At 42.3% G+C, this 16,827-nt stretch overlaps 1 protein-coding gene across 1 annotated transcript; it reads left to right on the top strand.

Annotated features, from left to right (window-relative positions):
- COMMD9 (COMM domain containing 9) lies at positions 1-15,683 on the top strand. The gene is made up of 6 exons (XM_006195035.3): positions 1-71; positions 9,483-9,608; positions 11,437-11,576; positions 12,919-12,953; positions 13,793-13,896; positions 14,882-15,683. The coding sequence occupies exons 1-6, from the start codon at positions 21-23 to the stop codon at positions 15,020-15,022; spliced, it is 597 nt and encodes a 198-aa protein (XP_006195097.1). The 5' UTR covers positions 1-20; the 3' UTR covers positions 15,023-15,683.
- Positions 15,684-16,827: the final 1,144 nt, after the last annotated feature.

Here is a 16,827-nt window from a genome sequence, read left to right as displayed (position 1 = left end):
GATCACGTGACTCGGGGAAGATGGCCGCGCTGACGGCTGATAACTTTGCAGCGCTCCAGAGCTTGTTGAAGGTAAATGGGAGGGGTGGGGACAGCGTGAGGCTTGTATTTGTCCTCAAGACTTTGGACGAAGCAGGAATTGGGAATAAGTGCACCCTGATTTGGAGCCACGACTCTGCCACTACCTCTCAGTGTGACCTCTTGCAAGTCGTTGTGCCTTTCCGAGCTTTTTGAAAGCTGGAACAAAATTAATATCGTTTGACAGGATGGTGGGGAAAGAAGACAATGGACCTGAAGGCGCTGTACAGCTGTCCCCTGCTAATAATCTGTGGGGCTGACTTTTGGGACTGGTGTATTGGGGTGGTAACTGCTAGATCCGCGTTGCCGGTTCCCCTCTGCACTCTATATAGATTTTCTCGTCTGCTTCCGTCCCTTGAGTGAAGTTTGCGTTCTATATTCGCCTGAGTCCTGGGGGTTTGTACTTGCTTTGACCTATGTGAGGGCGAAAACGGTCTCCTGACAATCATTTGAAAACCTGTGAGGTTGGAAGGGATGTACGTCATACGGCTTTTAGGGGATTAGAATTATTTTCTTGATTTCTGACTTCTGTAGAAGAAGCAACCGCTTTCTCCTCCTTCGTAGAACGTGTCACCTGCTGACAGTATGCCTCTGTTTGCCTGTTGTCTGTCTTTCTCACAAGAATGTGAGATCCATGAGGGATCTTTCTCTTAAAACTCTAGATGAAGAGGGTTGAGTTAATTACATTCTGCAGTTCGTGACACAGCATCACATCATTGGTCCATGCAATGTTCCTTCTTTTGTTTTAACCACCTCTCCAGTGTTCATTTGTCTTCTCCATTTCTAAAGGCATCTACTCTGTTATTCACAAATATCTACCCAAGAAGTGTTTCCTCAACACCTGGCAGACAGCATGTGCTCAATAAATGGCTGTTATATGAATTAATAAATGAAGTAACAAAGCTGGGACTGGAAACCTAAAGCTCTCAGCTCCCAGCCCTGTGCCTTTTCACCCTCATTGTAGCCATTCTGCCCCCCACCCCTGTCCCAGTCCCTATTCGTCATGTGGACTTTTTTTCTTTAATACTTTTTTTTACTGTTATTAATTTGTAACACACATACAGAAACATGTGCAAATCATAAGTACATCATTTAATGTTTTTATTGCCACCATCACAGTGAAAAAATGAAATATTACCAGTACCGCAGAAGTCTCTGTTGTTTCCTCATTACTTACCTCACTCTCCTCAGTAGTAACCACTATCCTTACTTCTAATATGTCAATTTAATGTCTCCCACGTTTGAACTTCACATAAATGGGATAAATACAGCATACATACTTTTTTTGTCAGGCTTCTTTTGTTTGCCATTATGTAGTAATAGTTAATTCATTTTCATTCCTGTTTTCCTATGTAGTTTATTTTTTTTAATTACATAAACTTTTAATTTTGAGGTATAGATTTACAGGCAGTTGTATAATACAGAGATCCCATTTACCCTTTACCCAGTTTCCCCCAATGGTAACATCTTGCAGAATTATAGTATGATATCACAACCAGGATACTGACATTGATAATCAAGGTGCAGAACATTTCCATAGCCACAGGATTCCTTATGTTTGCCTTTTTATAGCTACACCCAGTTCCCCCTGCCCTCCCCTCCCTTAACCTCACATTCACTAATCTGTTCTTCATTTCTATAATTTTGTCATTTCAAGATTGCTATATAAATGGAATCATATAGTATGTAACCTTCTGGGATTGGCTTTTTTTTTTCACTGAGCCCAGTTCTCTGGAAATTGATCCACGCTGTGTGTATCAGTAGTTCTTTCTTTTTTATTCCTGAGTAGTATTCCATTGTATGACGTCTAGGTTGTTTCCAGTTGTTTGGTATTATAAATAAAGCTCTATTACAAATAAAGCTGATATAGACATTTGTGTACAAGTTTTTGTATAAACTTAAGCCTTTATTTCTCTGAAATGAATGCCCAGGAGTACAATTCTGCATCATTTGGTGGTTGCATGTTTAGGGTTTTTAAAATTACTATTATTAAATAGTAATTTTAAAAACTGTTTTCCAGAGATGCTGTACCACTTTGCATTCCCAACAGCAGTGCATGAATGATCCAGTTTCTCCTCATCCTTGCCAGCTTTTGTTGGCATCACTATATTTTATTTGAACTATTCTGATAGGTGTTTATGTATGTATCATTCTGGTTTTAATTTGAATTTCCCTAATGGTTAATGATATTAGACATCTTTTTTTTTAAATTGAAGTACAGTCAGTTACAATATGTCAGTCTCTGGTGGACAGCACAGTGCCCCAGTCATGCATATGCATACATATATTTGTTTTCATATTCTTTTTCATTAAAGATTATTGCAAGATATTGAATATAGTTCCCTGTGCTATACAGGAGAAACTTGTTTTTCTTTTAATCTATTTTTATATATAGTGGTCTCAAAATCCCAAATTTATCCTTTCCCACTCCCTTCCCCCCCAGTAACCATAAGATTGTTTACTATGTCTGCAAATCTGTTTCTGTTTTGTAGATGAGTTCAATAGTGTTCTCCTTTAATCTTTGTTTTAGATTACCCATATGAGTGCTATCGTATGGTATTTTTCTTTCTATTTCTAGCTTACTTCACTTAGAGTGACTGTCTCCAGGTCCATCCATGTTGCTGCGAATGGCATTATTTTATTCTTTTTAATGGCTGAGTAGTATTCCATTGTATAAATATATCACAACTTCTTTATACAGTTATATGTGGATGTACTTTTAGCTTTTTTCTATGTCTTGGCTATTGTAAATAGTGTTGCTATGAACAGTGGGGTGCATGTATCTTTTTAAATTAGAATTCCCTCCAGATATATGCCCAGGAGCGGGGTTGCTGGATCATATGGTAATCTATTTTTAGTTTTTTGAGGACTCTTCATATTGTTGGCTGCACCAAACTACATTCCCACCAGCAGTGTTGGAGGGTTCCCTTTCCTCCACACCCTTTTGAATGATGGTCATTCTGACTGGTGTGAGGTGGTACCCCATTGTAGTTTTGATTTGTATTTCTCTGATAATTAGCAATATTGAGCATTTTTTCATGTGCCTGTTGGCCATTTGTATGTCTTCATTGGAGAACTGCTGTTCAGGTCTTCTGCTCATTTTTGGACTGGGTTGTTTGTTTTTTCGTTATTAAGTTGTATGAGCTGTTTACATATTCTGGAAATTAAGCTTTTGTCAGTTGCATCATTTGCAAATATTTCCTCCCGTTCTGTAGGTTATCATTTTGTTTTTCTTATTGTTTCCTTTGCTGTGCAAAATTTATAAGTTTAATTAGGTCCCACTTGTTAATTTTTGCTTTTATTTCTATTGCCTGGGTAGACTGCCCTAGGAGAACATTGCTAAGATTAATGTCAGAGAATGTTTTGCCTATGTTTTCTTCCAAGAGGTTTATCGTATCTTGTCTTATATTTAAGTCTTTAAGCCGTTTTGAGTTTATTTATGTGTATGGTGTGAGGGAGTGTTCTAACTTCATTGATTTACATGCTGCTATCCAGTTTTCACAACACCACTTGCTGAAGAGACTGGATGTTAGACATCTTTTGATGTGCTTATTTACCATTTGTAGTCTTCTTCAACGAAATCTCTCTTTATATCTTTTGCCCATATTCTAATTGCATTGTTTGCTTTTTATCTTTTGAGTTTCTTTATATATTCTAAATAGTGGTCCTTTGTCAGGTATGTGATTTGCATATATTCTTTCCTAGTATGTAGCTACCTTTGCATCCTCTTCATAGGGGTGTATTAATTTGCTAGATTTGCCGTAACAGTACTACGATCTTGGTGGCTTACACAATAGAAATGTATTGTCTCACAGTTCTGGAGGCCAGAAGCCTGAGATCAAGGTGTAAGCCAAGTTGGTTCCTTTTGAGGGCTTTGAGGACAATTTTTCCCATGCCTCTCCCCTAGCTTCTGTTGGTTTCTGGCAATTTAGTGTATCTTGACTTATAGATCTCTGCGGTCATCTTTGCAGGGCATTCTCCCTGTTTGCATCTCTGTGTCTAAATTTCGCCTTTTAATTCGGACATTAATCATATTGGATTAAGGTCCACCCTATGACCTCATCTTTACTAGTTATATCTGCAACAATCCTATTTCTAAATGAGATCACTTTTTGAGGTCCTGGGGGTTGTGACTTCAGTATATGAATTTTAGGGGGACACAGTTCAATCTATAACAGGAGCTTTTACAGAGAGAAAGTTGTAATTTTGATAAAATACAATTTTTCAAAAATGTTTCCTTTTATCAATTGTGTTTTTGGTGTAAAAATCTCCAAATTTCCCCCTATTTTTTCCTAAAAGTTTTGTAGTTCTACATTTATATAACATTTTACATTTAAGTCCATGATCGATTTTGCCTTAATTTTGTATAAGGTGTGTGAGACAGTTTGAGAATTTTTTTTTTGGCCTGGGAGTGTCCAGTTGTTCCAGTACCATTTGTTGAAAAGGCTATCTTCCTCCATTGAATTGCTTCTGCAATTTTGTCAAGAATCAGTTGGGCATATTTGTGTGGGTCTATTTCAGGGTTCTTTGGTTTGTTCCATTGATCTATTTGTTTATCCTTCTGAGAATACCATACAGTCTGATTGCTGCAGCTATATAATAAGTCTTGAAATCTGCTAGATGGAATCCTCCTATGTCATTCTTTATCAAAATGTTACTTCCTTTGCCTTCCTATATAAATTTTAGAATGATCTTGGATATACCTTTAAAAAATCTTGCTGAGATTTTTATAGGAATTGTGTGAAACCTGTATATCATTGAGGAGTGAATTGACATCTTACTGTGTTGAATCTTCCAATCCATGTACATGATGTATCTCCCCATTGATTTAGACCTTTGATTTCTTTTATCTGTGTGGTATAATTTTCAGCATACAAGTCCTGCACGTGTTTTGTTAGATTTATACCTAAGCTTTCTCCTTTTGGGGGGGGGGCAATTGCAAATGATATTATACTTTTAATTCCAGTGTTCATCGTTAGTATATAGAAATACAACTGGTTTTTGTATGTGTATCTTAGATCTGCAAACTCACTTATTCTAGTAGTTTTTTTGTACATTTCTAAGGACTTTCTCATAGACAATCATTTTATCTGCAAATAGGGACAGTTTTATTTCTTCCTTTCTGATCCCCATATCTTTTATTTCTTTATCTTGCCTTATTTCAGTGGCTAGAACTTTCAGCACTATGTGGATTAAGAATGGTGAGAGCAGACATTGTTGCCTTATTCCCAGCTTTCACCATTAAGTATGTCATCTCTAGATTTTGTTTTGTTTTTGTTTTGGTTTTGGTAGATGCATTATATCAAGGTACGGACTTTTCCCTCTATTCCTAATTTTATGAGCATTTTCATCAGGAGTGGATGTTGAATTCTGTCAACTCCTTTTTCTGCATTGATTGATTTTCTTTTGTGATTTTCTTTTGAGCCTGTTAAGTGGATAGACTTCATAAATTTTTAAATATTGAACCAGCTTAGCATCCCTGGAATAAATCCCTCCTGGTTATAGTGAATAATCCTTTTTATATATTGCTGAATTCTACTCACTAGTATTTTGTTAAAGATCTTTGCATCTATTTTTATGAGGAGTATTGGTCTGTAGCTTTTGTTTGCTTATTTTGTATAGTCTGTGATTTTGGTATCAGAATAATACTAACTTTATGAAATGAATTTGGACGTGTTCTCTTTTTTTCTGTTTCCTAGAAGAGATTGTCTAGAATTAGTTAATACTTTCTTTAAATATTCGGTAGAATTCCCCAGTGAAACTGTCTGGGCCTGGAAATCATAGTTATAGGGCTATTCAAGTTATCAGTTTCATATTGGGGGAGTCGTGGTAATTTGTGGGTTTTTTTTTTTTTGAGGAATCGCTTCACTTCATTTGTGCCATCAAATTTATGTGTATAGAGTTGTAGTTTTTTTTCTTTGAAACCTGCAGGATCTGTAGTGATATGCCTTGTTTCACTCCTGGTATTGGTAGTTTGTGTCACCTTTTTTTAACTTTGTCAGTTCTGCTGAAAGTTTGTCAATTTTATTGATATTTTCAGGGAACCAGTTCTTTGTTCCATTGATTTCTCCTTTTTTTCTATTTTCAGTTTCATTAGTGTCTGCTCTTTGTTATTTCCTTCCTTCTTCCTCTGGATTTATTATTCTCTTGTTTTCCTAGGTTCTTGAGATGACAGTTTAGATCATTGATTTGAGACTTTTTCTCTTTTCTAATATATGCATTTAATGCTATAAATTTCCCTCTCAGCACCATCTTGGCACTGTCCCCCAAATTTTGGTGTGTTGTTTTTCTTTCATTTTCATGCATTCATTGTAATTTTTTAACTTTCCCTCGAGACTTCCCCTTTGATCTATGGATTATTTAGAGGTATTATTTAGAGATATGTTGTTTAAGTTTCCAAATGTTTGGATATGTTCTTGTCATCTTTCTCTTCCTGATTTTTAGTTTGATTCTATTGTGGTCACTGAGAACACACTCTGTATAATTTCAGTTCTTTTAAATTCGTTGAGGTCTGTTTTATGGCTCAGAATATCATCTATCTTGGTATATGTTCACTGAGCACTTGAAAAGAGTGTATATTCTGTTGCTACTGGGTAGTGTTCTGTAAATTTCAATTAGATTGATTGATGGTGTTGTGGAGTTCCTCTGTGTCCTTGTTGAATATTGTCTAGTTGTTCTATCAGTTGTTGAGGGGTGTTGAAGAGGGGTGTTGAAGTCTCCAGCTATATTTATGGATTTGTCAGTTTCTCCTTTCAGTTCTGTGTTTTTGCTTCACATATTTTGCAGCTCTCTTGCTGAGTGCATACATATTTAGGATGTCTTCTTGGTAGACAGAACCTTTCATCGCTATATAATGTCCCTCTCTGACTCTGGTAGTTTCCTCTGCTGTGAAGTCTACCTTATCTGATATTACTTTCCTGATTAATGTTTGCATGATATACCTTTTTACTTTCAATTTGTCCTGTAAAGTTAATTTGAAGGGAGTTTCTTGTAGACAGCATTTAACTGAGTCTTATTTTTAGACATAGACAGTTTCTGTCTTTTAATTGGTACAGTTAGACCACTGAGAGCCAATGTAATTATTGAAATGTTAGAGCTTAAGTCTGCCATTTAATTTCTTTATTTTCTATTTTTTCTCTTTGTTTACTTTTTACTGCTTTCCTGTGGATTATTTGACCATTTGATCATTTTTGGAATTACATTTTGATCTATCTGTAGTGTTTTCAAATGCATCTCTCTTTATAACCTCTATAGTGGTTGTTCAACTTATTACATGTATTTACATAATGTCACAATCTATCGGTGTCATCATTTTACCAGGTAGGATGAAGTCGTCCCTTTAGAGTCCTACCCTTATGTATAATATAATTGTCTTAAATATATCCTCTACATACATTTAGAGCCACATCAGACAGTGGTATAATTTTTGCTTCAACTTTCAAGTAAATTTAGAAATGTAAGAGGAGAAGGAAAACCTACTGTATTTATCCATATTTTTGCTTGTTGTGTTCTTTCTTCCTGATGTTCTAAGATTTCTTTATCATTTCCTTCCTGGTAAGAAAACTTCTTTTAGTCATTCTTTTACGGTAGGTCTTGTGACACATTTTCTTAGTTTCCCTTTGTTTGAGAATGTGTAGATTTCCTCATCATTCCTGAAGAATATTTTTGCTGGGTATAGATTCCAGGTTAATAGTTCTTTTCTTTCAGCATCTGAAAAATATTGTGCCACTTCCTTCTTGCCTCCGTGGTTTCTGATGTGAGATCTGCCGTCATTCTAATTGTTTTCCCTTAATAGCTATCATTTTCCTCTCAGTGTTTTCCAGGGGTTTTTTTCTTTTGTTTTCAGAAGGTTAATTATGATGTGTCTTGGCATGGGGCTTCTTTGGATTTATCCGGTTTAGGGTTTGCTTAGGTTTTTGAATGTATACAGTTATGTGTCTAGCTAATTGGAAAGTTTCCAGTCAGTATTTCTTTGAGTACTTTTTTCATCTTGCCCTCTCTATCCTTTCCTTCTAGGACTCCAATGGCATGAATGTTAGATTTTTTGGTTATAGTTTCAGAGATCCTTGGGGCTCTGTTCATTATTTTTGCTCTATTTTTTCTGTTACTCAGTTTGGGTAATTTCTATTGTTCTGTCTTCCAGTTCACTGATACTTTCCTCTGTCCCTTCCATCCTGGTCCTGAGCTAATCTACCAAACTTTTTATTTCAGTTACTGTATTTTTCAGTTCTAAGACTTCCATTTTGTTTTTCTTTATATCTTCTGTGTATTTGCTGAGACTTTCAGGGTTTTTATTTGTTTCAAGCATGTTTGTAATTACTTGTTGAAGCATTTTTACCATGGCTGCTTTATAATCTTTGACAGATAAATTTAACGTCTATTGTTTTGATGTTGGCATCTAATGACTGTCTTTTTTCATTCAGTTTGGGGCCTTTCTGGTTTTTGACTGATTTTCAGTTGACGTGTGAACATTTTCCTATTATATTCTGAGACTCTGGATCTTAACTTGAATCTTCTATTTTGGCTGGCTTTCTCTGACACTGCTCTGGTTGGGGAGGGGCTCAAGGGGATTGCTGCTTCACACTACCAAGTAGAGATAAAAGCCCAGCTCCTCTACTTGGTTGACACCCAGAAGTAGGGGTTCCTTGTTACTACTGGGCAGGGGTAGAAGTTCTGACTCCATGCAGTTTCCACTGATACCATGAGGCGGTGGAACTTGCTACCCACTGGTGGGGGTAGAGGTCCAGCTCTCCCTCCTTGGCCTTCTCTGACGCCATGCTGAAGAGAGTGTTCAAATGCCTTGTTGCAGCCTCACAAGGGGAGAAGTCTGTGTTCCCCCTTAGCCTTTGCTGACATAGGTGGGAGTGGGGCCACAGTTTTGTGTGTGTGTGTGTGTGTGTGTGGTATTTCAGTGGAGTAGAGCAGTTATTGTCTAAAAGTTTACTGTCTTCCTAAGCCCTCCCTTTCTTGTTCTTTGGCTAGGGAGAGCAAATATTTGTTGGAGTTTGTTTGTTTTCACCCATTGACATTCTGGGTGGCCTTCTTCCGCTGGAAGTCTGGGATATACGAACAGGAGGAAAACCCGGGGAACTCACCACCATGTCCTGCCTTGGTCATGAGGATGAGGTCCTTAGTGGGTCCATTTTCTCCCCTCCCCCTATAAAAGTCATCCTATATTTGTTTCCTGTATTTGCCCAGGGTGCTTAGTTGTGCTCAGCAGGAAAAATAAGGAAAAGTACATCTGCTCCATCTTCCCAGAGATGGACACGTCCCACGGTCCTTTAAATCTTGAGTCTCAAAGGTGTCACACCATGACTGAGATGATATTATGTTCTAAAACATGTATTTTTAGAGTCTGAATTTGTTTTTTGTTTTTGTTTTTTTCCATTTGTGAATTAATCATAGGCCTCTTCAAAAGATGTTGTCAGACAGCTGTGCCAAGAGAGCTTTTCCAGATCAGCCCTTGACTCGAAACAACTCTTGGATGTTACGTGTTCCAGCTTGTCCGTGACCCAGGAGGAGGCAGAACAAGTAAGTGTGGTCAGAAGTGACCCCTGGCCACTGGCTTCTCCGCCCGTTAGTCTCTTCCTTGACGTCCCTGTCGTTGCCACGTCCAAGGAAATTTTCCCCCGGAACGTCTGTTGACATTATAGCGAACTTAAAATAGATCTCTTTTTTTTTTTTCAAATGTCGATGAACTTAAAAGCTCTTGTCTTTGAACCTTCACTTCCTTGTGATAGATGAGGCATGGATGGGAAAACTATACCCAGAATCAGAGCGCCTGACCATTTCCTTTTCAGACTTGTTACCTAGACAGTGTGGACAAAAGCCAACCATTTTGTGATTTTCTTTCCCGGCCTGTAACTTGCTAGTGCTGATGAATTGTTGGCTGGATAGCTTAGGCAGACTTTGCAGGGATCTCTGCACGGAAGCTCTGAGGTCTGAGTGTGATTAGGGAGGATGTGCTGTTGGACCTCACCTGAGCTCAGTTGGTGGCCAAGAGGAGGAGGGAGTTGGCCCAGGTTATGCAGCACCCACCGCCTTACCTTTCCAGGGCAACTGTATTTCTAAAACAGGAATTCATCCAGACAGGGATATTTTGTCATTATTATCATTATTATTACTTTAAATCTGGAACTTTGCTCATTGAAGTCAGCTATAGAACAGGAAAAGGCAGAAGCAAGATTATGGAAGTGAGTTGGAGACTTGGTTTGGGTTTCCCAAAAGTAAACCCTGAAGCAAAGACTTGGCTGCAGGTAGTTACTTGGGAGGTGATTCTAGAAAGCACAAAGGAAGGAGTGAGGCAAATCAAACAGGGGGGAGAGACGAGCTGATAAAATGGTATGTTCATGAGTGGTCACTGTTGGGGGCGACTGCACTTGGGATCCTGGAGGAAACCACGTGGAACACATCTCAGCATTGTCACCTTGAAGGCAGGGAGGGTGGGGCCTTTATCCACTAACTCCCACCCCTCACCAGTGGAGGGTTAACGTCCTGTCACCTCTGGATTGTGCTTTTCTGAGCTGAGCAACCTCCCTTGTCACCTGAGAAAGCCTAAGGCACAGCGAGTTCCCTGCGGAGAGTCTTCTTAGGCTCAGCTCAACAGTTGTAGACTCACAGGACAAGCACAGGCCACGCCTGGCTACAGGGTCACTCAGAAGGACTCAGGGTGGAACCCAGCATCCTAGCAGGGCAGCTCCTTCACAGGACATCCGCCCAGCGGGCCTGGAGCTGTTTATTCTCTTGGCCCTTCCAGGGGACAAGGCACAGTGACAGGACACTCCACACACACCCTGGATTAGAAGCCCAAACTCCACAGGAGCCGGTACCTCTAGCGACAGCTGAGTAAGCACAGCTTAGGTGCTGGCGAGGAGTGTGCGGCCACACTCAGGGAACCCGGAGCTTGGGCCCCGGTGTTTACACCGGCCTCCTGGTCCAGAGGCGGAGACTGATGCAGCGTTGCCTAGTAACTCAGCTGACTTTCCGCTTCTCTCACATTACCAGGGGAACAAGCGAGACAGTTAGCTTCAGGTCAGTCTGTGCACAAGGAAAGGGGATTTATTAACCCTCTGCCCCTAAGCAGAGACTGCCTGGTAGGTTGACAACTCCCTCCGTCAGGCAGCTGCATCTGTCTTCTAAAGCAGCAGGTGAAGTTGGGGGCAGGCCTGGGACACAGGTGCATCAGCGTCCATGCCTGTGGGCTCGGGACTCATGGGACTCAGTTTGAATGACTGTGGCGGGATATGGCAGGCCCTCTTCCCAGCCGGCTGTGGCGGCGGGTGGGAGGAGTGGGATGGAGCCCTGTCGCCTGCCTCCCGTCCCATTGCTCACCGCCCAGGGCTCCCTGTCCATCCCGCAGCTGCTCCAGGCCCTGCACCGCCTCACCAGGCTGGTGGCGTTCCGTGACCTGACCTCCGCCGAGGCGATTCTGGCTCTCTTTCCTGAAAATTTCCACCAAAACCTCAAAAACTTGCTGACAAAAATCATCCTAGAACACGTGTAAGTTACTAATTTCTTGAGAGTTCCTTATAATGCTCATATTTTTAATTCCTGTTCTAGAAAAAATACGCTCATTCTTGAAAAGCAAGCAAAGGTAAGCAAAAAGAATAAAACCATAATCCCACCACCCAGAGGGTGAGCAGGATTAATTCCGTAACGGAAAACCTCTCAGGGCTGGTTTCTTTCTTCCACTTACACGTATAGCGATAGTTTGGTGTTTTGTTTTTGATTTTAACACAATGGGATCGTGCCGTTTTATAACCTGCTTGTTTTCAGTTAACAGTATTAACATTAATGATATTTCAGGACGATAAATGCTGACCTTCAATATCTTTTTTAATGGTTAAATATACTACCTTATATGAAGGAATTATGTATAATTTAATTAAGACATTCCTCATATCGGACACTTAGGCTACTGGCAGTTTTCACTTTAGTGAACACTTCATTGAGGAAACTTTGCCCACATTGTGCTTAATTATTTCCTTACTGGTTAGTGGTAATCTCGAGGTTTTGGCTTTTTTTTTTATCAAGTTAGCCATCGAAGAGATTGCACCAGCTCCTTCTCCCGAAGTAGGACATGAGTCCCCGCTCCCAGCACTGAGGGATTTTTGTTTTTTACTTTTATTTCCAGTTTCACAGATGGCAAATGGTACCTCATTTCAATCTATGTATCTTTGATATTAGTGATGTCAAATATCTTTTTCAGACGTTCTTGGTTATTTTTCTTTCTTTTGTGAATTATCTGTACATTTTCTGGCTGGGCAAATCCTTTCAGATAGGATACAGTTTAAGCAGAACTGATTAACTGCTGGTTAGCAGCAGGCTTGAACAGATCTCCCTGATAGTAATAACCGCTAGTAATAATACTTACCAAGGTTTTCGTTGTTTATTTAGAAACTTTCTCCTCCATGACCACATTTTACTCTGACTCTGCTTGGCATCTCACTGTGGCATGATTTGCTGTAGCATAAGACAGGCCTGTTTGGATGTGTTTCGCATAAGATGCCGTACTTTGTGTAGTAGATGCTCAATAAAAAGAGGATAAGTTGATCTTTTGTTTTGTCTCTGAGAACCACAGCACAATGAGATTACAATGCATTCAGCCTTTTTTTTCTTTTTTCTTTTCCTAAGCCACGGAAACTCAGAGCACTTAGGGTCTTAACATCACTCAGTTTTGTAAAACAATCAAAAAACTGTTTCTGGGAGGGAGGTGTTTTTGTGGTCCTTTCCTGTCAGGAGGTGGGTCAGAGGCCCAGGCCCACAGGACTCTCTCATTATCAGAAGACTCAGTTTTTATCCCTTTTCCATTATATTTTTCTCATCTTTCCCTCCTAAACAGATCTACTTGGAGAGGTGAAGCCCAGACAAATCAGAGTGAGTACCAGGAAGCCTGCCTTTTCCCCCTACCCCTCCTCCCCAGCCCCAGCTATAAATCTGCCAGGTGGCTAGAGTCTTTAACTAAAATCAAAGTCAATTACCTAGTCCCAAACCCAACAGTGTTTATGTTTTTCTTTTTAATTCCGCTTAAAAATTTTTTTCTGATTATAAAATTGAATATAATATAGCCATGTTTAAAAAAAAATCCAAAGCAGAAAGTAACTACATTTCCATTAAAAAACAAATTAACCATAATTGAATTTAGTGCAAAACATTGAATAAAAGTAGGTGTTTTATAAACGGTCACCAAGCTCACTCTGGGCCAGTCACAGGGCCGCATAACTCTCCCTGCATCATCTCAGTTGGTCCTCCCCACGACCCTGGGAGCTAGGCTGCAATCATTCCCATTTTGCAGATGAGCAGACAGAGGCTCAGAGGCGAGACAGATGGTAGAACCTGTATGCAAGCCACGTTTGTTTCTCTCTCAAACAAAAGCTCTGCCTGCTATTGTCAAAACTACGTTTTCTAAGACTCAAGCCACAGCCTCATTTGTCTCCCTCGGGTCGTTCCTCAGTGCGTCCTGACATCTGGAGGGGGGTGTGTTCAGGCGGAAGCCCTGAGGTGCTGCCCACCACGAATCCGCACAAATTCAGGGGCACAGAGCCGTGGTCAGGAAGGTGCGGGGCTTGCTGTGAGGTCTGGGCCCCACCTGCCTGTCCCCCTCAGAGACTTGCTGTGTGGACCACATGAGTGCAGCCCTTAGAGCTGCCTGTCACTGAGTAAAGGCTTGAGAGCACAGGTGGTACAGGCACTGAGCCGAGCTGTCCCGTCCACAGTCTCTCTGCCGCGCCTGGTCGACCTGGACTGGAGGGTGGACATCAAAACCTCCTCAGACAGCGTCAGCCGCATGGCCGTGCCCACCTGCCTGCTCCAGATGAAGGTACGTCCGCAGTCATGCTCATCAGGGGGAGAGAAGGGGCCAGCAAAAATGCCAGTCTCCCAAGTTTGAGGACCCCTAACCCCATAAATTTAAAAAACGTAGCACCCTCAAATGCAGTGTTTATTTAGGAAGTATATGTGTGTTACTGTATTAACATCATACAGTCATAGTAAAACATCTGTTGAAAGTAGAAATTTTAAAATGATAAGGCAGACATAAAACATAAATGTTAAAAGTAATTTTCCAGTACCTGCAGGTTACCTTAGACACTTCGGGACAGTTGGGCTTTACAGGAGCGAGTGTTCCTGTTTCCGATGGCAGCCTCGGTGACTGCGGCGCGTTCTAGCCCACCTCCTGTCCGGGAGGAGGGGGCTGTCGCTTTTGTGGCTTGCTGACCCAGGCTCCTGTGACCCGTAGGAGTGTCAGCTCTGCAGTCTCCTGTCACCATGCTGTTACCTTCACTTCACAGTCCTTCTCAGGAATTCTTTTTAAGCTACGTACTCATGTTTAGGGTTTGCTTAGTTCAAACTCGGTAACATAATGCTGTCTTCACTTAACCAGATTCCTGAAACTCAACGCCTATGAGAAAATGAAAAAATAAGGGTGCATCTAACAGCTAAGTTTTTAACCACCAGTAAGGCTTACTTAAAAAAACAAAACAAGACACGAATACATGTAACTAGAGTGCACTATTTTCCCTGCATCCCAGTGGAGTCAGTGTGCCCCTCGTCCAGGGCCTAAAGTACCAGCATGAACCCGGTAGTGTTTTCTCACTCGGATGCTGAGAGGTGGGGGCTGGGGGGCAGGTGAGCCTGGGCTTCTCTGATCCCTGCCCTGAGCTCCTGAGACATCTCTCCACCTCTCCCCATTTGCTGATGGCTAGGACTCTGAGCAAAGAGCCTCTCTTCAGAGGTTCACCAGATCAGGCAGGGCTCGCAGGTTGAAGAGAGGCAGCTTTGACTCTGAGAGAGTGTTCTCTTTCCAGATCCAGGAAGATCCCAGTCTGTGTGGGGACAAACCCCCCGTGTCCACGGTCACCATGGAGCTGAGTAAGGAGACGCTGGACACGATGTTAGACGGGCTGGGCCGCATCCGAGACCAGCTCTCTGCCGTGGCCAGCAAGTGAGCATGGCCGCCTGGCTGCTCATGGGCGCTGTGCCTCCCGCAGGTGGCTGCCCCCCAGCCGCCGCCTACGGCAGGGGCCGGGGCCGGACACCCGCCATCCAGGAGGCGCAGCTGGACCAGGAGGAAGCAGCCAGGCCCCTGTGCTGTTCTCCTCCCTCATCTTCTCCCTCCTTCCGAAGCTGAGGAGCAGAAGCCGCTCTCTTTGAAAGGCTCCCGGGTGGGACTTAGTCACCACCACGGTGGTGAGAGGGAGGCTTTGCTTCGTCATCCGCCTCTGCCCGGCTGATTGGAAGATTCAGGCCCATATTGTGGCACTTGTCTTAATAATTCCTCTCCAGCAGTGGCACTGATTAGTTCAGTTCCAGCTCTGGAACACGTGCAGGGAATCAAGCGGGTGATGCCAGCTGTTCCTGCATTTCTGTTGGAGCAGCCCGGCGGATCCCGCAGGGCAGGGCCCCCACGGGGTGCCCACCCTGCCCTGAGTCCAGAGCCTTCCTGAGCTCCCCCGGCCCTGCTGGACCACCTGTCCAGATAGGAAGTCTGAAATGGGAGCTCATTCTCTCTTTCAGAAGCCAGAAGCCAGAAGCCCCTTCCTTGATGTAATGCAGCCACTTGGGGAGGAAGTGGGAGGGACTGGAAATAAATAACAGTTCTAAAAGCTAGATGATTCTGGTCATGCTTCTGTAGCTCTGCCCTTAGCCTGGGTCACTGCCTTAAGCCAGTGCTGCCTCTCATTCATAAAGCTGACCCCACTTCCTCATTCCGAGCTGAGCCCATGACCACGGTGTGACCTGCCACCGTCCATGCGTTCGTCTGTCATGCAGAACGGAAGAAAGCAAGGTGGACGTCAGCCGTGCTCGTTACAAGAGCTGTGATGAAGTGGTCCCCAAGTTTACTCAGACGGGGTCATTGCTGTCATGTGCCTGACACGTCACAGGGGCCCGGGGTACGGCTCTCGCCTTCCTCACCCAGATCAGCCAGCAGCAGCGCCTGCAGCCTGCTCTCGCAGTGCTGTTTTTGTGGCTTCTTGGTGGTGTGTGCAGATGGGGTGGGAAGGTGGATGGAGGAGGTAGGGCCGTGGGTTAAGAGGATGCACTCGGGCTCAATTCCTGCCCACTTGAGGGTTGTTTTTTTTTAATTAAATAGAAATAATAATAGTACCTACTCTATAGAGCTTTTGTGGAGGTTAAATGATGCAACGTACCAAAAAGCACTTAGCCCTGTTATGGCAAGTAGGAAGAGCTGGATAACGTTAGCTTTGACTATTAACGGGAAGGAAAGGAGAAAGCTCTCTGCATTTGTTGTCTCAGCTCCTGTAACAGGGCTGGTGTGACAGGGAACGTTATTGCCCTCCATTTATCGACAAGGAAATCAGCTCATTGAGGTTAAGTCCCCTGCTGAGTAAATGGCCTCAGCAGGACCCGGGCTCAGATTTCTCTTGCTTTCTCTACCACACAGGACTCTGCAAGGGACTTGGAGTTCTGCGACTTTAGCTCCATTTGGAAAATACTGGAACTGAAGTAGAGATGAGAAATCTTACTTCAGCTCTCCCCATATCCCCCCCCACCCCCCCAGTGAAACACTAGGGAAGTCAAGAAAAAAACTTCAAACTCTTTTTTTTTAATGGAGGTACTGGGGATTGAACCCAGGATGTTTGACCATGACTTTTTCTGCTGGAATTGTTAGCAGAGACCACCTCCTGCCCTTCGGCTCTGAGAGTGAAGCCAAGATACTTGAGTCCCCCTTTCCCACAGAGAGAAGCCCACTGCAGTAGGAGGGGCTAGCCCAGAGCAAAGCAGGACCCAC

The sequence above is a fragment of the Camelus ferus genome, chromosome 10 (genome assembly GCF_009834535.1).
Source record: "Camelus ferus isolate YT-003-E chromosome 10, BCGSAC_Cfer_1.0, whole genome shotgun sequence".
Taxonomy (NCBI): domain Eukaryota; kingdom Metazoa; phylum Chordata; class Mammalia; order Artiodactyla; family Camelidae; genus Camelus; species Camelus ferus.
This window is presented reverse-complemented; position numbering and strand designations above follow the sequence as displayed.